Genomic DNA, 24,272 nt, shown 5'->3' with positions numbered 1-24,272 from the left:
TGACCTTGTGTCACAGGCAGGATTTGAACCCAGGTTCTCTGACTGCAGCACAGAACTCCTTCCACTGTGTAAGATGTGACCTCAGCACGGAGGGCAGGCAAGAATGTGCCACACTGCAAACAGGAACCCTCTAATGCTTGGGGCCAGAAGAATGAATGTCTCACCAAACCCGAGTGGCCTGTTTGTTATAACTTCACAACAGCGGCTCTCGAGTAACATGCACGTGCTGGTTACCCTGAGAGCCTTCGTTCAGAGGTGAACCAACTGCAATCAAAGGATGAGCAGTGTGGGTCAAGAATGAAACAAAGAAAAAGATGACTGTGCCATGAATTTTATGAGTTCTACACAAGAATGTGCCACTTGCCCTGGTTTTAACACACTCTCAATTTTCCTGTAAAATGGAAACGTCTTCAGTCCCTTAAACCGGCGACATGAACTAATGGCCCAACATTTGCAAAGCATAGTATTTTCGAGAAAGATGAGGACACCTTTTCTGCTGTGCCCTTTGGGTTAGCGGCCTCGAGCACTAATTCTGCCTCTTTCATGGAGATAGATTGGTATTTAGGCACCTAATTTAGTGCCTCTCAGACAAGCTCAGGGAATCTGTGGTAATGGAGAAAGGATATCTGTGAGTATTTTAGGCAAAAAGAAAGGGTGACTTTTGTTGGGAAATGCATTATGTTGTGCCCCAAGAGTTGTTTTATTTCCAGCCACAAGAGAGGGGAGAGGGATTGTTATTCCTCGCAGTAAACAGGAACACGGAGCAAGGCAGGGTTATGATGAGCAAATCTACTAGTCCATTCTAAGAATAATAGCTGTTGTGAGAGGCTTAGAATCTCTTCTAAGGTCTCCATGGTGCCTTAGGAGTTCCACGAATTTGCTAGTAGACTGTAAGCTCTTTGAGAGTAGGAAACATTTATTTTTGTCATTTTTATGTTAAGAGCCTAACACGCAGTAGCCACAAAATAAATATTTATTTAATTAAATTGAACCCATCACAGTGACTTCTTAAATAATGTATAAGGAAAATGAACTATCTATCATCCTCTCTTGAAACAATGTCTTTGTCCCAACATTTGACATATAATCATAAAGAATAAAGACAAGAAGATAGAGCTTCCTCAGCCTAGTTTTTCCTGTTCTGCTCTATACTGGGTTTTGGTTTTGGTTTTTTTTTTTAAGTTACCGAGAGCATACTCATTTATACATCTGGGCAGTTACTTTATCTATTTGATAAAAATAGAAGACTCTCTGAAAACAAGAGAAAAGTGAGATCGAGCAACTGACTAGCATTTTTAAAAAATCTCAGACCTGTGATTTCCTTGGTATACAGAGTTCCCAGGGAGAAACCCCTCTTCATCAATGCAACCGGCCTGTAACTTACAGTCTTAAAAAACTGCCTGGGGCACTGGCAGTTTACATGATTGGTCCAGGATCATGTAGAAAATATATGTCAAAGCCTGGCCTTGAACCCATGAAAGATGTGGCATAAAGAGCTGAAATTTGGCCTCCTGTACTGGGTTCTTACAAGAACAAATCCAGATTGAGTATTTTTCCCAAACAGGGATCAAAGCCTAAGACCTCCAAAAGCAGCAAGGGAGCTAGGCACCTAATCAATGATTCATCTTAGTGTTCAAATGAGTTCATTTTTATTAAGAAAGTACAAAACACTAATGAGCTCATTGATACAAAATGCTTTAGATCCAATGAAAAAAACCATTGTCTTTGGAGTCAGATGATCTGGGTTCCTACCTCTATAATACTAAGTCACTTAAATTTCTCTGGGCCTCAGTTTCCCCATCTGTAAAATGACAAGACAGAGGAGATAGCTTATGAGGTCCCTTCCACCTCTTGATATGTTAACCTATGAGCCTTAAACCAGACCATCTAGTTATTTCACATAACTGCTGACTGGCTGTAGTTACGTATCTGTCACCTTTCAAAAATTATGAAGGAGACTTGGAAAGAAAAATTATGACATGGGTTAAATCTTTAGTAAAATAATATGAAAGAGCAGGTAGAATACCCATAATAAAAACATAAAAGGTATTCTTTTTTTTTTGAATTTAGGGTTTGCACCAGGTATGATGAATGCCTACAATCTCTGGTGTGGTAGGAGACTGAGGCTGGCAGATCCCTTGAGTTCAAATGTTCTGAGTTGAAATAGGACCAAAGTCTTATTGGGTGGCCACACTAAGTGCCTACAATGAGTCAGGTGCCAATGTAGTGAGCCCCTGGAAGAAGAGGATTACCAGGCCTCCTAAGGAAGGGCAAACCCACCCACATTGGAAAAGCAAAATTTGCCTATTTGTCAGGTTAAAACTTCCCTGTGGATCAGGATTGGGATCAGCCTTGTGAGTGGCCACTGTACTTCTAGCCTGGGTGAACTAGGGATTCCCAGTCCTTTTTTTTAAAAAAATGGATTTAGGGTTTGCCAGAACGAAGTGCATAGGAGACATGATCCCAACCTCTTAAGCAGTTGGATATAAATATCACTGGCACCATTACAATGAGAAGCCTTCACCCCCGAACCCCGCACCCAAGCAGCTGTGAAACTTTCTGAGATTGCCATGATGTACCCACTATAAGTCCTTAAGGTACTACCTGAAAACAAGATAGCCTTCTGCATTTAGATTGACGCTAATCTCCTCTTTCTCCCTCACCTCTTCCTCCACCTCCAGAGCCCTACTAAGACTGGTGACTAATGGAACAGGCATAGAACCTTGATAAAAATCTCAGAAGTGACCCAGGCAGGCCCTTTGGCATGCTATCAGCCCCACCTTTAATACATAATTTCTTAAAGTCCTTAAATCACACGTGTATCTGCATCTGCCCTGGCCATTTGAGTTTGCAGTTCTCATTGGGCTCTCCCCACATCCATGACAAAAGTCTCCTAAGTGTTAAGATCTAGAAATATGAATGATACCCTCCCTTCCATCTCATAATTCTCCTGTTAATCTTAGAGACCTAATGAAGGAGCCATAGATTTTTTTTGGTATTTTTTTTTATTTTAAACTTAAATACAAAATAAGAAAAGAACAAAGAAACAAGTCTAAATACAAAATAAGAAAAAAATGGTCCTGTACACAGTAGAATATGAAAGGATTCAAAATATAAAGCAATAAATTTCCATTTCAAGAAAGCCTATATAATAAATACTGCACATTGTGTTCAGAATCGTCCATCTTTACTTCCTTGCAGGTTTTATTTTGTTCTTTACTGTGTACTTTTTACTTTGTTTTTTTCCCCTCCCCCAATAAGGCTATAATTAAGCTTAGATAGCTAGGCAGATAGATACATACATGCATATATATATATATATATACACACACATACAGACATACATACATATACATATATATCTATAATCATATACATTCATATGTATCTATGTAAGACTGTACTATACTTGTTTGGGGCCATGCATTAATAAAATCCTTGAGGGCAAGAACTATTTCATTTTGTATGTGTGTAGAAGCTTCATAATAAATGTTTGCTGAATGAAGGAAGCAATCATTCTGAATTACCCAGTTCCCACCTAGATAGGTTTCCATAAAGTAGGATATCATAGGATTAATGCTGAGCCCTTTCTGCTTGATGGTGCAAAGGAGAAAGAGCCAAGAAATAGCTCCTCAACTGGCCTCCACCGAGAAGGGGGAAACAGATGACCCAACATGCTAAAACTGCGAATTGTCCATATGGCTGTATTTGTTTGGGGAAATGTATGCTTCGATGAAGGTCAGTCCTGATCAAAATCAGGAAAAGTATTTCTGCCAGAGTTGGGGCACAGATGCTTCCACTCGTGCCGAAAGCAGAAATTTCTGAAGCAGCCTTCTGCAACAGATGGTTTTGCAGCTTATCCCCAAGCAAAGCGCATTGAAGCAAGCCAGTGCAGGGGAGATACATGAGTTATGATGTCACAGCTGTTGGCTTATCCTTGGAGTCTTGACTGGATTATCTCTGGCTTGCTGAGCCTGTATATTATTAAAATCACAGTCATTTCCCCAACAGCAGCAGCTTCCTCATAGATCATGATGATAACCCCCCATTCAAATAAACATTTAAAGTGGGCAGAGTGCTTTTCTCACAACCATTCTGTGAGGTAGGGTGTGCCAGGATTAGTAACTCCTTTTACAAGTGAGGAAGCTGAGTTCCAGAGTGACTTGTCCAAGGCCACAAAGCTATTTTGTGACAAAATCAGAACTCAAACGTTTATCCCCTGCCTCCTCGATTAGGCAGTTTTCATACTGTACCAAGAATTAGGATCCACAGTGTTTTGAGAAGGAGCTATTCTTGATTACCGCTTGTCCTTTATTTTAGTGTCTTTGCCAGGCACCATAGGAGGGCGGATGGCGTTATTTCTAAGTTCTCTATGTCAGTGAGTTAATACGGATGTTATTTTTTTCTTTTCCAAAGCTTAGTTATTCTCTGAAGTGTTAAATCTTTGATGGCAGCTGAGGAGTCATTAAAATGTCAGTAAAAATTAAACAATCTTCCTCCTCCCTTCTCCCCCCACAAAGGCCAAGAGACATGAGTCATTCTCTGGAGGACATTGAGGTCTAAGTGCTCTGCTTGTTGTAGATAATAAAAATATAATCATCTGTCTGAAGCCTTTCTCCAGGGCATTCAAAGAACTTACCAGTAATCCTTACAGTCCTCCTGTGTATAGATGAATGATGGATAGTGATCTCCCCTACCTGCAGATAAAGAAACTGAGGTGCAGCAGGTTAAGTGACTTTCCCTCATCACACAGCACAGCAGGCAGGACAACTGATTGAAGAGCCCTGGAATCTTGGCTCAGAATCTAGAAAGCTCACTGCTGAATCCTTCTGCTTCCCAGTGGTATCCAGATACATTTCTCCAGGTGGTCCAATAGCCCCTCCATCCCTCACCCAACGAGGATCACAGATGGAGGAGCCAGGCAATGCAGATCTTTCTGCCCATGTACAGGTAGCCCTCAGGTTATGTAAAGGACCATCTCTTATTCAGTTCTGTGTGACACTTATACCTGATGTCTCCTGAGGTCCAGGTCATGAGGTCACTTGGTATATCCCTAAATGCCACGCTAGTGAGTGCCCCTGGAATTAGAATTTCTCTCTGTGGCTCAGAGCTCTGAAAGCCACCTAAATGGATCTGCAATGTAGACATTCCCTTCCCAGTGCAGATTGCAACTTCTCCACACCTTCTAGCTTTGCAGACCTATGAGAAGTTGTTGCTGTCATCCTCATCATCACCATCATGTATGATCTTTATATCTTTGTCTCTTTCCTTTCATTAATTCTCCTTTGAGGGTCTCCTCAACATGCTGGAAACCTTCTGGACCTCTTTGCAATCTGACCATGTCTATGGGCCTCCTTCTTAGAATAATCTCCTTAAATGCACAAAATAAAATACAGAGTATTACAAATGAAATTGATTCCATGGGAATAAAATAATCAAAATATTTTTTAAGTTCACAGACTCCAGGTTAAGAACCCCTCACTCTTTTACTTCATATGATCATGTATCTAGAACTAAAAGGGACTTCAAAAGCCATCTAGTCTAACTCCTTCAATTTGAAGATGAGGAAACTGAGGCCTAGGGAAATTAGATGACTTGGCCAAGGTCACTCAGGTCAAAGGTAGAATTTGAACCTAGGTCCTCTGAATCCAGAGCCAATGTTTCTTCTACCGTGCCTTCTTTTAACATTTCTCAGATGCATGTCTTAGGCACTGAGGCCATTCATTCTTCGGAGGCACACCCTTCAGGACCAGCCTCCTACTTTTTTCCAGTTGTACGTGTCCTTCATAATGTCTCATGCAGCTTCTTGCTCATGCACGTCATCATTGAGGATGTATTATTAATTGCTTATGCCCAGCAAGTATCTCTCCATAGTCCTTTGGGTCACCTGCAATATCTGTTCCTCCTCACAAAAGTCCCGCTCATGCTATATGGCATGGAGGGGATGGTGGGTCCTTGAAGGTTATGCTGGTAGAGTAAAAGCTATGGCAGAGTATGTGCTACAAAGCCTTTCTGGAATGAGCCTGGAAGCAGATTCTTTCTTCCGCCCACAGGCCAGCCTAGCTAAAAGCCAAGTGGCTCATCACTCCCTGGCTAACCCCTTAGTGATGATAGGAAGAGGAAGACCAAGAATGATAATAGTTACTAACGTTTGCGTGGTATTTTAAGGTATAAAAAGTGCTTTACGTGTATTATCTCATTTGATCCTTACAGCCCTGCAAGGTAGATGCTGTCCTTATACTGATTTTATAGATTAGCCTTTAGACAGTCGCTTGAGGTTTGAAAAGCATTGTATCTACATTATCTCATTTGATCTGCACCGCCCCCGCCCCCTTGTGAGGTTGTTATTATCCACATTTTACAGGTGTGAAAACAGAGGTAAGCAGGATTCAGTGACTCATCCAGGGTCACACAGCTAGCTATTAAGTGCCTAAAGTCCACTATGCCACCTAGCTGCCTCATTAAGTGGTTCATTTTTTATCCAGTGATCCATGAAATAGATGTTGCTTTATTTTTTTTTTTAGCAGACCCTGAATTTCATTCCTGTAGGGAGTTCTGGGGGAAGAAATTAGGACAGGAAGGTAGATCAGCACCTGTTTCACAATTTACAGTCTAAGACAGTTGCCTAGAATGCTAAGAGGTTAAATCATTTGGCTGGGGTCACAAAGGCCAAATTTGAATCAAGGACTTCGTGTACCCACAACACCACTAGGCCATGCTGCCCCTCAATAGATAGATACTTAATAAAAATCTTGTACCTGGCAGGTACCTAATAAGAGTTTATTGAATTAAATTGCTAGTTCCTTTTGTCTACTGCACCCTTTTTCCAGTCACCACTTTTCTCATTCCAGGGTAAAGGGGCAAAGCTGAGGTCCCAGTTCTCCAAAACAGCTCAGAACTCCAGCAAATTCCTGCCTCCAGGGCGGGAGTGGTTCAGAGAGTCCAGCTTAGACTAGTGTTAGAATCACCAGAGCCACTCATTCTGGTTCTGTGAGCTGTACTTTCTTCTACCTCTTATTGGCTCTAAGTTAAGTCTGATGACCTGTGCTTTGGTGTTCTGCCTGGTGGGAACTTGCCAGCTTTAGTCATCACCCCATGAAAAACTTTTAAAAGGCACTCTGAAAGAAGTAATTAGAGACTATTTAAAAGTAATTGCCAACTTAAAAAGTAATTGCTAATTTCCTGGACCTCCTCCTGGCAACTTTCAGTTTTATTTCATATCAGCTGTAGGCATTTACAAAAGAAAGGGGGAAAAGATTGGTAGCTTTTTTTGTTGTGGATGGAATGTGACTTAGTTGTCTACTGCAGAAAATGGTAACAAATGTTTAGGACTGTTGGTTTTCTCCCAGCACTTAAAAAAAAAAAGTTGAATACAGTTCCTTCCCTGAAATCCCTTCACAATGAAGACTATTATCAAAAAATGTTTTCCCAAAGAAAGTCAGTGACTTCATGGGGGCAGATTAAAACCAAGAATGGAATGTACCTTAAGACTTGGAAATCTTAAAAAGCTTGGAATGCTGAGGGATGATCTCTAAACATAGTTGCTTAAAACTGTTTCAGATGGTGTTCCCATTGAAAAGTAAACAGGTGTGAGAAATTGAGAACTTAGCTATCCTACTTAGCTATCCTCTGGATTTGGTGTTAGGTGAAAGCATTGTTCTTTCTATAAATTTTTTAAAATATTGAACACTCTGGCTTCATGTTGGCTCTGTTTTCTTTTTGGATCCTTCCGAATTCATTTAGACTGTGTTTTCATTCAAGCCCCACAGTACTTCCATAGATGACTTGGTTCTCATTCTCATGTGCTTGCTTAGTCTCTGGAATTTGTTTTGGCCGTGTATATTTTAATCTCTCAAATAAGATGGCAAGATTTCTGGTGAGATGACTGAATGAGTAGTGGAGTCTAAATCCATTGCCTCTACACAGCAAGAAAGGCACCAAGTAAAGTAGTAAAAGTGCAAGGCAAGCAATCCTCACAAAGAAAACCTCAGGGAAAATTAAACGTAAAAAGCAAAGAAATGAGTACACAAAAAGTAAAGAAATGAGGTCCTTGAAAAATGAGCAAAAAGTAAAACTGGAGAAAACAGCAATATTTGAGGAACAACCAGATCCCCAGAAATGAGAATAAAATAATCATAAGAACTAGAAGAGTAATTTAGAAGCTCAAAAAAGGAATATAGAAAATAAAGAAAGGTATAAGGAGGAAAATTACAATGCTTAAAGAAGAATTATTAAAGACAAATGAGAAATTTGACATATTAGAACAGATGGTTTAGATCTTTATAAGGTAGTAAACACTCTTGCATAGAGAAAAGAAAATCAAAAAAACCACAAAAATAAAGAGATGGAACCATGATTCTAACAATTTAATGGCTCTGTGAACATGCCAACTTAAGTAATGCAAATCATAGGCCATCCTGGGCAACTATCTCACATGTCCTCCTATAAATTAACTGCCAGGCACTATGTGCTGGGGCCTTCTTCACATCCTTTTGATATCATGTGGATTCACTGAAATCTGAAGTTCTCTGAAGGTTATCTATCCCACATCCTTGCTACTTTACCAACCCATCTTTTTCTCATGCATGTGTTTTGCGTTTTAGTATAAAATTTCCAACTCTGCTTGTCCTGTGTAATTCCTTGGTTGTTCCTGTACTCCAGACTGCTTACATCCACCATGCATTCTCCTTTGCCCTTTTGTTGGCCCTCAACTTCCTCTTCGGAATCTGTAGTATTCCCATGCTGATAGCCATACAACAGCACCAGAAGAATATTTGTGCTTTAAAAAAAAAAGTTGAATCTTTGGTTTAGGGAGAAGCATGGGGTCACTAAAAGAATTATGAACTTTTCTCAGGGTAATCAAGCCCCCTTTCTTCCTGTACAATCATTGTCCTTTTGCAGTTTCTTTCCAAATAGATGAACCATAGGTTGCAGACAAGGCATTCTTCATCCTCTTGGCTTTTCCAGTGTAGAGAGTTAGGATAAAAAACTCTCACTTGGGGAGGGGGGAGGGGTGGTTTGTATTTAATTTAAGAGACTCTGTAGTGTTTAAGCATGAGGACACCTCTAACAACATCTAGAGGGCTTGACCATCAACTTGAACTCTGCACTGGGTCCCTAAAAGAGCACTGGACTTGATTATAAAAGCCCCAAGTTCAAATCCATCCTTTACTACCCAGGTGATCTTGGGCATGTTGCTTAAACTTACTGGACCTCAGTTTGGAAATGAGTCAGGGCTGGTCTACATGACCTCTGAGGTCCCTTCCAGCTGTAAATCTATAGTCTTAAGATCCTCCCTGACTGTGACAATTCCCTTTGGTAATCATGATCTCCTGGCAGTATGAAGAATCAAACGGTCATCAGACAAAGTTCATGCTTTCTCCTGAATTTGTGTTGGTGCCGTTTGGGATGCTGGGAATCCCGATGATGCAGTTTGGGGTTGCTGCAGACCCCAAAATATCAGGGTACAGGGCGGCATCTGCCTGGAATGGATTTATCCACTCAAACCTTATTCCCATCAAATGACAAGGTTTATTGTAATGCCAATAAAAGAGGAGAGATTCTTAGGGAAGATGCAGCTTAATGGGGTGTGACTGATGCTTATAGTCAAAAAGAACAGTGAAAAGATCTGGATAGGATTAAAGAGTGATAAGGAGTCTTGGGTGGACCAGGTGAAAGGAATATTAAGTAGTCTGGGGTGGGCCCTGAGTGACAGCAAAAGGACTGTCAAGCAAGCTAATTAAGTGATCTAGGTGGGCTGGGGTGAGCCTCGTACCTTGGGCAGAGGCACCATTGATCTGGGCTACTGAAATGTATGGGAAAATTCAGGGACTGGGTTGCTTTCAGACATAGTCTTTTCCCTTTAGGGGTCCTGGCCCCATCACCCCATCAGTGTGATATCACTGACTGCCTATTAGCCATTTCAAACTGATTGTCCTGGAGACATCTTAACCTTACTATATCAAAAGCAGTACTGATCTCTCCCCACAAACCTCTGCCCCTATGCCAAAAGCCTTTATTTTGTTGTGGCCACCATGTTTTCAGATTCCTAGGTTCGTAACCTGAGCATTATCCTCAGCTCCTTCATCTCCCTCACCAACATAGCCTATCTGTTGCCAAAGCTTGCCTTCTGTACTTCTACCACATCTCTTGCCTCCGCTAACACTGCCATGGCGTTCATTCAAGCCCGTTATCACTTCTTTTTTTCCCCCTTTTTTTCTTGGGGCGGGGGGTGGAAGGTAATTTTGTTTGCAAGGTAATTGGGATTACGTGACTTGCCCAGGGTCACACAGCTAGTAAGTGTCAAGTGTCTGAGGCCAGAATTGAACTGAGGTCCTCCTGATTCCAATGCCAGTGCTGCCCCATCCTGTATCACTTCTTTTCTCAATTAATTCAACAGTCTCTTAAGTAGTTTCTTTCCCTCAATTCCATCCAGTTCTCCATATAACGGTTGAAATCATTTTCCTTAATTATTTTATTATTTGTTGAAATTATTTTCCACCTGACCATGTCAGACCCCATTGCAATAAACGACAATATCTCCTCATTGCCGTAGAATCCACTGTAATGAGCTCCTGTGTTTGTCTTTAAAGCCCTGGGGCTTTAAATCTGGGGCTAGCCTGTTTTTGCAGTCTCTTTTCTTACATTTCTCCCTTTGCTACACTATGTGGTTCAGCCAGACTGGCCTCTCTGTTTCTCATACAGAGCATTATCATCTCTCATCTTTCTATGTTTGCACTGGCTATCCCCCATGCTTATAATGTATTCCATCCTCACCTCCACCTCATAGAATCCTTGTCTTCCCTGAGGCTACCTTCTACACATAGCTATTCCTGAACCTATAATGGTTAGAGCCTTTGTTCTCTAACTACCTTGTATTAAACTACTTTGTATTTATTCCATATAGTATACTTACTATGTATGCATATATATGTATATATACTCTACATAGAATATATACTATATATATGTAGTATATTTACACATTGTCTTTCTGATAAAATGTAAATTCCTAGAGAAAAGGAATTATTTCATTTTTGTCTGTTTGGCCCACCATAGTACCTGGCACATCATAGAAAGTTGGTGGCCCTGCAGAAAGGGTTTCTACCGAAAGGACATGGCTCCAACAAAGGTGTGTGTATAATTTAACTGAACTATTAACAATCCACTCTGAAATTGTAGCAAATGAAGCCATGGCCCACCCACTTCAGCCTCTAAAGTCTGCCATTAGCCTCCTCCATTGCCTTGTCAACCCCTATCACCCTGTACCCAAGACCCTTGGGCCTCAGCTTTGGTTTCATCCACTAGTTCTGTTTCTAAAAGTTCAAAAAACATTTATTTAATAATGAGTTAATAGATTTTTACTAGAAATGAAAGTCAAGTTCGCTGGCCTATTGGTTTGAACAATTAACTTTCTTTTTGAAGTTTGGATATTCACCCATCTTCAGCTTCACAGAAACTCTCTAATTTACTACAGTTGTAAACCCATTATACTCCCTTAATTTACAGATGAGGACATTGTAACCTTTAGAAGTTAAATGAGTTTCCTAAGGCTACGTAATAAGGAGGTGGCTCCTGACTCCAAAATCCAATGTGCTCTCTGCCTATAATACAACCTACCTCCCATCTGGAAAAACTTAAGCCTGAATCTCACCCTTCTTGATATCAAATCTCAGGACCAAAATGTCAATTCCCCGGGCCTCTGGCCTTACCAAGATCTCTCAGACAGATGAAGATCTATAAAGACATCTAGAGATTATACTCCTGGTTATCCATTCCAATATCTAACAAATACAATATCAGGAAATTTTTTCATAGTCTCTTCCAGACTTCTTCATGAAATGCCACTACCTATTAGTTTTTTCTCTAAGCATACAGGGAGCTTAATTGTGCTCCTTTTATATGATTTCAGTCCTCTGAGGCTTCCGGCCCCCATTTGCAGCAGTTAACATGCCAAAACTTCACTCAGTGAAAGCCACAATTCTCTAATATCCTAGAATTTCAGCACAGTGTGAGAAGCTAAGTGATTCTGGTCTCATTAAATTAAGCTAAAATGGCAGAGGAGAATTACATGCCAAAAACCAAAAACACAAAATGATGGATTAATATTATACCTTGATATAACAAATCGTGACATAGGGTGGAAGCATTAAACCAATTAGCAGCTTGTTACACTGCTTCACCTCAGAACAGAACAGAGGACTAATAGTTTGACAAATGGCATTTGCCATAGGTCTTGTGGTAGAAATTTTCCATTCTGGTATCATAACATGCATTCATTTAACAAAAGCAGGAACCAGCCCAAATCCTATCCAAAGAGGATCTATTCACAGGATTGTAGATACAGATCTGAAAGGGACCTCAGAGGAAACTGAGGCCCAGAGAAATACATGATTTACTGAAGGTCACACAGTAAGTAACAGGGCCATAATTCAAACCTAGGGCCTGACTCCAATCCAAAGCCTTTTGCATTTTACTAGAGTTCATTTCTGACTTGGTCTGCAGTGGAAAGAATGTTGGACATGATGTCGGGAGACATGAGTTTAAGTTCCAAGTCTGACGCTCACCTTGGACAAATCTCTTCAGTTCCCTAAGTATCAGCTTCGTCACCGATAAAATCAGGATAAGGACATTTCTTAAGCATCCCTCACAGGATAGGAATCACAGAAATAATAGAGCTCAGAGGGAGCACAAAACCATCCAGTCCAATGTCTTCACTTTGCAGATGAGAAAATTGAGGCCCAAGGAGTTAAAGTTCCTTACCAAAGGCCAAACAATCAACAAGCATTTATTTAGCACCTACTGTTTGCCAGGAATCGGAGATACGAATTCAAAAATGGCATGGTGCCAACCCTCAAAGTGCTAACATTCTAATAAAGGAATACAACATGTTTACATGTAAGCAAATACAAGATTCAAATGAGATATATACTCAATGATTGGGGGAAAGATGTGTTTGTCCTTCATTCTTGAAGAGGACCATGACATCAGGGAAATGATGACATGCCTTGCATCTGACTTTGAGTGAGGGAGGGCTGTGCAAGGTCACCAGCCTCCCTTTCTCCTCCAGAACCATCTGGGTCCAGGAGCCTGATATTCACCAGGATGACTAGAGATGGCCCAGGATGTATTGAGAGACCCTGGCCCTTTTAGGCTAAGGTCTTTTCAGGTGCTCACTGTAAGGTTGGGGGAAGATGAAACTTTAGCAGAAAGAACACATTGGTAGCAACTCATATTCTAGATCTAATCGAGATTTTTCAACTCTGCCATATTGCCTTTGGTTATGAAGTAGGGAGAAAAAAAGAATATGACAGTCCTTTGTGCCTATAAAGTGCTATATAAATTGAACTGTAATAGTGTGTATGTATAACTAAATATATACATATATTAATATTTATACAGCACTTATTATGTTCCAGGAACTATGCTAAGTACTTTAAAATTAACATTTCACTTGATCCTCACAACAACCCTGGGAGGTAACCCATTTTACGGATGAGGAAACTGAGGCAAACAGAGTTAAAAGCCACAGTTCTCTAATATCATGGAATTTCAGCACAGTGTGAGAAGCTAAGTGACTCTGGCCTCATTAAATTAAGCTAAAATGGCAGGATCCCCCAGGTAGTAAGTATCTGAGGCCAGATTTGAGCTCGTCTTCCTGACTCCAGGCCCAGCTATCCCACCGAGCTAGAGAAGATTTAGAAGAAGAAGGGCATAATTGCTTTTTTCAGTCATTTGAAGGGCTACCCTATGGAAGAGGGATTAGACTTGTTCCATTACTAATGATTGCCTAAATTCCTTAAAATTACAAAATGATTATTTAAATTGTATTTTAAAAAGCTGAATTTTGGGGAACTAATTATGCTAATGAAATTTCATTCTTGAGTGCTGGCAGTCATCAGTCATGCCATTTGAGACTTTTTCTTTTCTTTTCTTAGTGTCACCTTTCTATCAGTCTGGATGATCCTCCCTCCAGGGTGGGTGAATGAATGTTTGAGCATGTCAGGAACAAAGTAAATGTCATGAGACTGGGGACATGGATGGAGGGAAGGAAGGGGAGCAGGAAATGGGGGGGGGTTAGTTGGGATCAGCAGATTATTTGTATATTTCTCTGCCATAGTGGAGGGTGGAGGGTGGAGGGGGATTCACCCACCGCTATTGCCGTTTTAAACAAACAGAATCTGTCCTAGGGGAACAGTCATGTCCCTTTGACTGATTAATGTCAGTCTCGCATGCCGGCTGAACCTGACAGATGCAGAGAAAGTGACTTGTGCCTGCTGAGTCTGGGCAAAGGCCAGATCCAGGTCAGAGTTCCAAGGGCATCAGAAGACAATAAAGAAACAGGCGTGGTGGAACGCATCAGATAGTTTAGATTAGATTTCAGTGGTATTTCTGATGAAGGGAAGAGCAGGCAGCCATAAAAGTGCTTTTCCTTTAGGCCTCATTATTTACAGACAGATTCAGCATGCAGATCTAACTTCCCTATCACCACCTCCACAGCTGGTGGCCTAACTCTGCCTTCCCAAACTGTGAATAAGCATTAACTCCTTTCTAAAATACTGGGCAGGCCTTGGGAGGAGAGTTTGGTTTTGTTTTCTGTTTGTTTTTAGTAAAAATTCTCCCAGGATCCCAACTTAAAGAAGATGAGGATAAGAGTTAAGAAAAAAAAAAAAAAGCAAGATGATGAGGGATCTGATCTTCATTTTTTGTTGTTAATGTTCATTTGTTCAGTTATGTCTTGATTTGTTTTGACCCCATTTGGGGTTTTCTTGGCAAAGATACTGGAGTGGATTGTCATTTCCTTCTCCAGCTCATTTTACAGATGAAGAAACTGAGGCAAACAGGGATAAGTGACTTGCCCAGGGTCCTACAGCTACTAAGTATCTGAGGTCCTGTTTGAATTCAGATCTTCCTGACTCTGGGCCTGGTGCTCTATCCACTGTACCACCTAGCCACCGTTTGTTGTTAATACAGCTTCCTAAAGATCTGAGTGATAGGGAACAAGTGTTAAATAGCACTTTGTTTATGCATCAGTGGAATGGGTTTAATAGTTTGCCAACAGATGCCAGATCCTCAGATGAAAGGGCACTGCATGGATTTTGTGTTTTGTGTTTTTGTTAGTAATAGCAACATTCCATATGCCGTGGGGTGGAAATCATATCCATAGGGACCCCATGTGATTTTAAAGCCAATGCGGTGCATTCATGTCAGTTGCTAATCTGTTCCCATAAATGCATTTTTGCTACTTTGAAAGGTACCCTGAGACCATCAAATCAGTCAAGTCGGCCCTCAGGATGCAGGGGGAGTTTTAATACCCGTCTAAGTTATTGTTTCTCAGTTGCATGCTTGATTTCCTTAGCAATGCACTGTATACTTGCCCTGGTAATTTATAGCAAAGAACTGAACCGTGTAGCCAGTCAGTAGGCAGCCCTGTGATCTGATAGGATACTCCCTCCCCCCCCCACCCCTGTCACCTCCCCTACTCTGCTTCCCATCACTGATTCCTTATCCCTACGCCGATAAAACCAGAGGTTGATATTTATGCTCACGTGCTACTTTTGAAAAAGAAAAAGAAAAAAAAATGATGAAACCGAGGAAAAACTCAACTGTCTGGAACTAAACCAAGAGTGAGCTCTTCGGGGTTGACCTTTTGGTTGAAGTAACTCAGTGCAATTATGTCATGCTTCCAAGATACATTATTTTATTGTTTTGCTGGGAATTTTTGCTATCAGAAAAGTGCACTTTGGAGAGAATGAAATGTTAAGGTCTTGTTACCATTAAGTGTTTGTATCCCCTTGTTGAGGTGAGTGTTAGAGAGAATAAATTACAACACAGGCCCTGCCCTCTAGAAGCTTGACTCCACGTTGCACAAGCCCAGTGGGTCTGGCATTGGAAGCCCATCAACTGAAGGCTATTGTCCTCATCAAGGGTTTTTAGCATCATAGGATCATAGATGGAGAACTTGAAGGGACCTTAGAGATTATCTGGTCCAACCTTCTTGCTTTATAGGTGAAAAAACAGAGCTTAAGTTATTTACCCAAGGTCATACAAACAGGTAATGGCAAAGCCAGTATTCAACACCTTGTCATCTGATTCCAAATCTAATGCCCTTTCCACTCCAGGACAGGCTGCTATGAAGAATCAATTATACGGTGTCTATAAAGTAATTTGTGAACTATAAAGTACTAGTAATGGCAGTATATATAAATATTAGTGGGTTTTTTTCCAAACTAAAAATATTTTCTAAGTTTATCTCTTTTTTGTCAATAACGGTTTTGGAGGTTTGTAAGTCGTATTTGAGCTAAGTACGTTAAATGAGGACAGATAGATGAAGGAACCAGGATTGGAAATGTTAAATTAACAGTAACAGAGAGCACATGGAATCCTAGATTTTAAGTTAGAAAGAAACAAGTCTAACTCGGCCTCATTTTATATCCAAAGAAAGTGAAGTATAGAGAGGAGAAGCAGCTGTGTAAGATTTAGGGCTAGAATGTACCTTAGAAATCACCTGGTTCTTGAGTCATTTAGTAGTATTAGTAGTATCATTATCCGCATTTTACAGCTGAGGCAAACAGAGGTGAAGAGGCAGGCAGGTGAGTCAGTGGATAGATCGCTGGGCCTCCAGTCAAGAAGACTTGAGTTCATACCTGGCCTCAGACACTTACTTTGTGATGCTGGATGAGTCACTTCACCTCTGCCTGACTCAGTTTCCTCGTCTGTAAAATGGAAACGATAATCATAGCCTGTATCTCCCAGGGTTGTTGTGAGGATAAAACGAGGTGATCTTTTTTAAAGTGCTTGGCGAGCTTTAAAGCACTATGTAAATGCTGTCTATTATTGAGTGACTGGCCTGAGGTCATAGAGCTGGTAAGTTTTGAGGTCAAATTTTAATTCAGACCTTACTCACTCCAGGTGCTGCACTCTATCCCCTGAATTACCTGGATGCACAAAGTACGGATTTCAGAAAGGGTATGCTATAGGACAGGGTGATTCAACATGTCACAATTTTGTTGTGCTGATGGCATCCAAGGTTTATCTTCCGAAAGCCATCGTCAGCAATAAAGGCTCTTACCATCATAGAATTATAGATTTAGAGGGAGAACGGAGCAAGAGACCTTAGAGGTTATTTGATCCAACTTTCTTACTTTATCAGTGAAGAAAGTGAGGTCCAGAAAGATATTGACTTGTCCAAGTATATAGATAGTATTGAGAGAGCTGAGATTCTAAGGCAGGTCCTTTCATTATAAGGTTAGAGCTCTTTCCATTATATTAACTATGTTTCTACCCAGGAACTTGAACCCCAGTCCTCTGACTCTAAATATGTTTCCGTTATCAAAACACTATGGCCAGCTCTTAAGTAGAATAGAGCTATGGAATACTTTAAAAAAAAAAAAAGGACAGTCTGTAATGCCAACTAAAGAGTTTGTACTTTGGTCTAATAAATAGCAAAGGCTTCTTAGAGTTTCCTAAGTAGATTGTCATGGGAAAACTGACTTTCTGGGAGAATAACTGGACCCCAGCAGGCAGAGGGAGAAAAGCATCTGGAAGACAGAATGGGGCTTATTACAATATTTTACTAATTATATTTTGAAGGAAAAAAACACTTGTTAACTAGATAGATGTGGGGCCAGGTATATGAGTAAAGGAGAAGTTAAAAGTTTTGAACCTGAAAGTTGAGGAGACTAGGGAAATCACTGAGGAACATAAGAAGCCACTGGCAAAGCAGAAGAGCTGCTCTAGGAAAAGTCTAAGGAGGGCTAGAAAGGAAAGTGGTTTTTAGGCATGCTGATTTTGAGAAAATGACAGGACCAAATGTCAGTCAACAAGCATTTATTTATAGGCTTCTAGAATTAAGAGGTAAGTTTAGATCAGAAATGTATATTTGGAATTTATTAAAAATAAAGGTGGTTATTAAATCCAAAAAAGTGGAGTGGTCCATGGAGGGGTAGAAAGACAAACCACTCATTCAATATGTCATAAAGACAATCCTCAGTTATGAATTAAAATAGATGATCTCTGAGGTTACTTCCAACTCTGAGTTTCTAGGATTCATGGCACCTCAGGGAAACTTTAGTTAGGGAGAGGAAGAGGAAGAGGAAGAGATCAGTGTAAGAGATAGCATATCATGGAGGTTGGAGAACCAGAGGAGTATACTAACAAACAGCAGAAGGGAGATTTTCAAGAAAAACGTGGCCAAAAAGTTGAGAGGTACTAGGGAGAAAAAAATAACCATTCCATTTAGCAATAGATGATTGATAACTTAATGTTGTAGTTTCAGAAGGGATTGTCTCCTCATTGGGCCATGAGAAGTAGCTAGGAAGCTAAGAAGGTGTTGTTTTTTTTTAAATGGTAGCAAAGGATATCTACCTCAGTGCTTGTCAATGAAAAGAAAGAAACAAATGACAATAGTGAAAAGGGGTAGGAGTTTTACATTTGTTTAAGACTGGGAAGACCCGAATATGTTTGGAGGTAGCTTTGAGAAAGATCTAGCTGACAGAGATAACAAAAACAAGATAAGAGCAGAAGCAGTGTCTCTCAGAAAATAGGGATGGGTGAAATCCCAAATGCAGGGGAAGAGTTAGCTTTAGGGAGAAAGGAGCACAACTCTTCCTCTGAAGGCACAGGGAAGGGGAAAAGGATCACTGTGGTGGGTCTTTTTATGTTTACAAGGTAATGTAGGGGGTAGAGCCAAGATGGTAGAATAAAGGCAGTGACTCCCCGCTTTCTCCCAAATTCCCCTCTGAACAACTTCAAAATAACACCTTAATATGAATTCTAGAGTGGCAGAACCGACAAAAGCACAGGGCAAAAGAACTTTCCAGCCCCAGACAACTTAGAAGATTGGCAGGAAAGGTCTGTCTCAGTGAGGTGAGAGTGGAGTCCAGTCCAGTGCAGGCTGTACCAGCATAGGGCACAAACCAGCAAGCCAGCAGCAGGCCTTGAGGTGGCTTCCACAGCTCTCAGCCCATAGACAGGGAATCAGACAACCAGCAAGAAGGAGATTAAAAGGGACATTTTGCTGGCACTGGGAGCAGGACTCTGTTGCATTACCTAGACATGGTTCTGGGTCTCAGTCCCAGGGTGAGGAAGAAAAGCACTAGTGCACTATAGGGTATGGAGCACAGGGGCTCTGCTCACAATTGCAGGGCAGAGAAGAGTGCTTGTGGTCACTCGAAGGCCCGGAAAGCAGTGACCACACTTCTCCTGAGAACATGCCACCTTGGAAGAACTAGCTCCCCCAAAAAGCACATAAAAACCTGAAGGCAGGAACAGTGCCCCCTCTACCCCAGGAGCAGAGCCCAACTTTAAGATTAAGTTAAAAGTCAATAAATGGACCAGAAAAGTGAGCAAATAACAAAAAAGAACCTGACCAAAGAAATTTACTATGGTGACAGGGAAGATCAAACCATAAACTCAGAAGACAATAAAGTCAAAATTGCTATATTCAAAGCATCAAAGAAAAATGTGAATTGGTCTCAGGCTCAAAAAGAATTCCTGGAAGAGCTCAAAACAGATTTTAAAAATCAAATAAGAGAGGTAGAGGATGAAATGGGAAAAGAAATGAGAGTTATGATGCAAGAAAATCATGAAAAAAGAGTCAACACCTTGATAAAAGAGGCACAAAAAAATACTGAAAAAAATAACACCTTGAAAAACAGAATAGGCCAAATGATAAAAGAACCACAAAAATCCAAAATCCGCCAAATGGAAAAAAGATGAACAAAAATTCACTAAAGAGAAAAACTCCTTAAAATATAGATTTGACCAAATGGAAAAGGAGGTACAAAAGCTCAGTGAAGAAAATAATTCTTTAAAAATTAGAATTGGACAAGTGGAAGCTAATGACTCCATGAGACATGAAGGTATAATAAAACAAAATCAAAGGAATGCAAAAATAGAAGAAAATGTGGAATAATATCTCACTGGAAAACAACTGACCAGGAAAATATATTGAGGAGTGAAAAGTTAGGAATTATTGAACTACCTGAAAGCCATGATTTAAAAAAAAAAGGCCTGGATACCAAATTTCAAAAAAAATTATCCAGGAATACTGCCCTGACATCCTAGAACCAGAGGGTAAAATAGAAATTAAAAGAATCCATCAATCCCCTCCCGAAAGATATCCCAAAATGAAAACTCCTAGGAATATTATAGCCAAATTCCAGAACTCCTAGGCTGAGGAGAAAATATTGCCTGTGTCATCACCTGTCACCTTGACTTTTGTCTTGACACTGGACGCCGGTGATTCTGACGGAGAGAGTGAAGCTGATGATTTTGTGCAGCTCTGTGTCACTTAAACCAGTTCAGTCACAAGTCAAGACATCACCGTTGTGATGTCATTGGTTCTCTTCAAGAATGAAGGATGAACAATAATGAACAATATTGCAGACAGCCAGGATGAAACACTTCAAATATCACAGAGCCACAATCAGGATGACACAAGATTTAACAGCTTCACTGTTAAAGGATTAGAGGGCTTGGAATATGCTATTCCAGAGGGCAAAGGAGCTAGGATTACAACCAAGAATCACCTGACCAGCAAAACTGAATATAATCCATCAGGGGGAAAATGAATATTTAATGAAATAGAAGACTTTAAAACACTTCTGATGAAAAGACCAGAGCTGAATAGAAAATTTTGACTTTCATATTCAAGACTCAAGAGAAGCATAGAAAAGGTAAACAGGAAAGATTAATCACAAGGGATTCAGTAACGTTAAACTGCCTACATTCCTACATGAGAAGATGATACTTGTACTGAAGACTTTATTATTGTTAGGGCAGTTAGTAGCAGTATACATAGAAAGAGGGTATGAATGTGAGTGGACTATGATGGAATTATATCTAAAAAAATTAAAAGGTAAGAAAGAGGGATCCACTGGGAGGAGGGGAAGAGGGAGAGGTAGAATGGGGTAAATTATCTCACATGAAAGAGGTGCAAAAGATATTTTACAATGGAGGGGAAGACAGAAGGCTAGGGGGAATCACTTGAACTAATTGGCCGAAAGAAGGAAAAACATACACACTCAGTTGCTTAAAGAAATTTTTCTTCCACTACAGGAAAGGAGGAGGGAAAGGAGATAAGGGGGAAGGATGATAGAAGGAAGGGTGGATGGGGGAGGCAACAGTCAGAAACAACATTTTTAAGGAGAGACTAAAAGGAGACAAAGAGAAGGATAAATGGGGAAAATAGGGTGGAGGGAAATACACAGTAACCATAACTGTGGGGAAAAAATTCATAGCAAGTTTCTCTGGTAAAGACCCCATTTCTCATATATATAGCGAACTGAATCAAATTTACAAGAATCCAAGTCATTTCCCAATTGATAAATGTAAGCCATTCCTCAGTTGAAAAATGGTCAAAGATATGAACAAGTAAGTTTTCAGATAAAGGAATCAAAGCTATCTGTAGTCATATGAAAAAATTCTATAAATCACTATTGATTAGAGAAGTGCAAATTAAAACAACTCCAAAGTACCTCCTCACACCTATCAGATTGGCTCATATGACAGAAAAGAAAAATGTTAAATGTTGTAGAAGATGTAGGGAAATTGGGACGATAACGTGCTGTTGGTAGAGTTGTGAACTGATCCAACCATTCTGGAGAGCAATTTAGAACTATGCTCAAAGAGCTATAAAACCATGCATGCCCTTTGACCCAGCAATACCACTACTAGTTCTGTATCTTTACAAAACAAGAACAAAGAGGAAAAGGACCCATATTTACAAAAATTTTGTAGGAGCTCTTTTTGCGGTAGCAAAGAATTGGAAAATTGAGGGTATACCCATCAATTGGAGAATGGCTTGACAAGTTGTGGTATGTGATTGTAGTGGACAGTTTAATTGTGCTATAAGAAATGATGAGTGGGATGCTTTCAGAAAAACCTGGAAAGACTTAACATTCACTGATGCAAAGTGAAATGAGCAAAACCAGGAGAAGAGTGTACACAGTAGCAGCAATATTGTAGGATGATCAGCTGTGAGTGACTTATACGGTCATCCAAGACAATTCCAAAGGACTTATGAAAAATGCTATCCACCTCCAGAGAAAGAACTGATGGAGTTTGAATGCAAACTAAAGCATACTTTTTTCAGCTTTATTTTCCTTGGGGTTTTTTTGAGTCTGTTTTCTTTTACAACGTGACTAATCATAGAAATATGTTTTGCATGACTCCACATGTATAACCCCTACACATTGCTTGGCTTCTTAATGAGGAGGAGGGGAAGGGAGAGCACTTAGAACTCAAAATATTAAAAATGTTAAAAATTGTTTTAAATGTAATTGGAAAAAAATATTTTAAAAATGCATTTTCTGGGTTTTAAGGGGCAAGGAACATAGCAAAACTAGGAGTGCTTTTGCTGGATAGTCTCCATTTTTCCTAGTGAAGAAGGATGTTGATTGTCCATTCTAATCAAGAGTAGGAGGTCAGGGATTAGGATCTTAGTGGAAAGAATGTCATTTAATATGGAACATTTCCCACAATCATCATTTTTCTGATTTTTGCTCCTCTCTTAGGCATCAACAGAAAAGTTGTTTATTCTCTGGCAGACTCAGCAGGAGGGTACTTTTCAGTAGACAGCTCCTCAGGCATTATCATCTTGGAACAGCCACTGGATCGAGAGCTGCAGTCATCCTATAACATCAGCGTGAAGGCATCGGACCAGAGCATCCTCAAGGCACTGTCTTCCCTGGCCACGGTCACCATTACTGTTTTGGACATTAATGACAACCCTCCTGTGTTTGAAAGAAGGGATTATCTTGTTACAGTGCCAGAAGATACATCCCCAGGCACAGAAGTCCTTGCAGTGTTTGCCACGAGCAAAGACATTGGCACAAATGCTGAAATTACTTATCTCATTCGGTCTGGGAATGAGCGAGGGAAATTCAAGATTAACCCAAAGACGGGTGAGTAAGATAGCAAGTGAATGCCTCAAAGCTAAGCTTCTGTCAGTCAGTCCTGAAAGCTAGCACACAAGCGCACGCGGGCGCGCGCGCGCACACACACACACACACACCATGCTTACATGCTTTCCATTCACACCTTTTGGTTCTGGTCTCTCCAGTCTGGGTGGTTCCCAATTGTGCTTAAGAATGATACTCATGACTAAGGACTCCAAGGTTCTCCAGAAAGTGTTACCCTCTCACCAGTCAGTAAGCATTTATTAAGCTTGTACCACTAATCCTAGTTCCTCTCCAGTATGTGGATGAATTGATGACATAGGTATATGGGGCAAAGGGAAGAGGTTCAGAGAAGGCCTGGGGTATTTATTCCTCATAGTCATCTGCTTAATGACAAAGCACCACAGGTAAAGACTGTAACCCAGAAAATAGGCTTAGAGAGAACGCTAATGAGCAGTTGTCGTAACAGTCATCTCTTGTGTTTTACAACCTTCTCCAAAGCACTTTGGCGTCAGTTATTCCATTTCATTGTCCCAACAGTCCTGTGAGGTTGGACAGACTTTACTGTCCCCATTTTGCAGGTAAGGCAATTGAAAAACAGAGAGGTTAATTGATTTCCCTGAAAGCACTCATCGTGGAAACACAGAAATAAAAGCAGCGGGTCTTCTAGCCCCCAGCCTAGTGCTCTTTTCAGTAGACATATTGCCTCTGCAGAAGCCATTACTCTTCCAGCTCTCCTATTGGAAACTGGTCATTATCTCCAATTAAAATATAAGCCAGCCGCAGGAGTGATCTGTCAACTGATTTTATGCTTCCTCAATTCCACAGCATTTAGTATGAAAGGAGGGAGAACCATATGGCCTAACCCAGTCCTTGCAAATAGTTTTTATAAACCATTAAGCCCACAGAAGTTCTGTTTAGTTTGCAAAATTTACAACATGCCCAATACGCACTTTGCCCAGTATGAACTCTTCCCATATGTCCTCAGCCCTATCATGTTCAATGTTTTTGTCAGGACCTTGGATAAAGACCCTAGAAGGCAGGCACATCCGATTCACACAAAGCAAGTTGGGGAGAGGGGATGGCAAGTAGCTTGAATGACAGGATCAAAACTTCAGAAAGTTCTCTTTTGATGGGAAAGAAGCACAAAAACTAACAAGATGAAAAGAGAAATGTGAAGTTTGGTATTTGCATTCAAAAGATCAACAGTACAAGTGCAAGATAGGGAAAACCTAGCTTAACAATGCTTCTTCTGAAAAAGGTGGAGCTTTGACATGAATGCTAGGTCAACAATATGATTCAGCCACCAAAAAATGAATGTGGCCTTCAGCAACATTGATAAAATGAAAATGTCCAGAAGCAGAAGACACC

General features: G+C 40.5%; 1 protein-coding gene across 1 annotated transcript in view; it reads left to right on the top strand.

The window, feature by feature from the left end:
* The window catches only part of FAT3 (FAT atypical cadherin 3), a 211,087-nt gene that overhangs the window by 123,625 nt on the left and 63,190 nt on the right, over nt 1-24,272 (top strand). The window contains exon 13 of the mRNA XM_036743967.1: nt 22,518-22,907. Coding sequence (XP_036599862.1) covers nt 22,518-22,907 — 390 coding nt within the window. The remainder of the gene's footprint in view (nt 1-22,517; nt 22,908-24,272) is intronic.

This window comes from Trichosurus vulpecula, chromosome 2 (genome assembly GCF_011100635.1).
Source record: "Trichosurus vulpecula isolate mTriVul1 chromosome 2, mTriVul1.pri, whole genome shotgun sequence".
Classification (NCBI taxonomy): domain Eukaryota; kingdom Metazoa; phylum Chordata; class Mammalia; order Diprotodontia; family Phalangeridae; genus Trichosurus; species Trichosurus vulpecula.
This window is presented reverse-complemented; position numbering and strand designations above follow the sequence as displayed.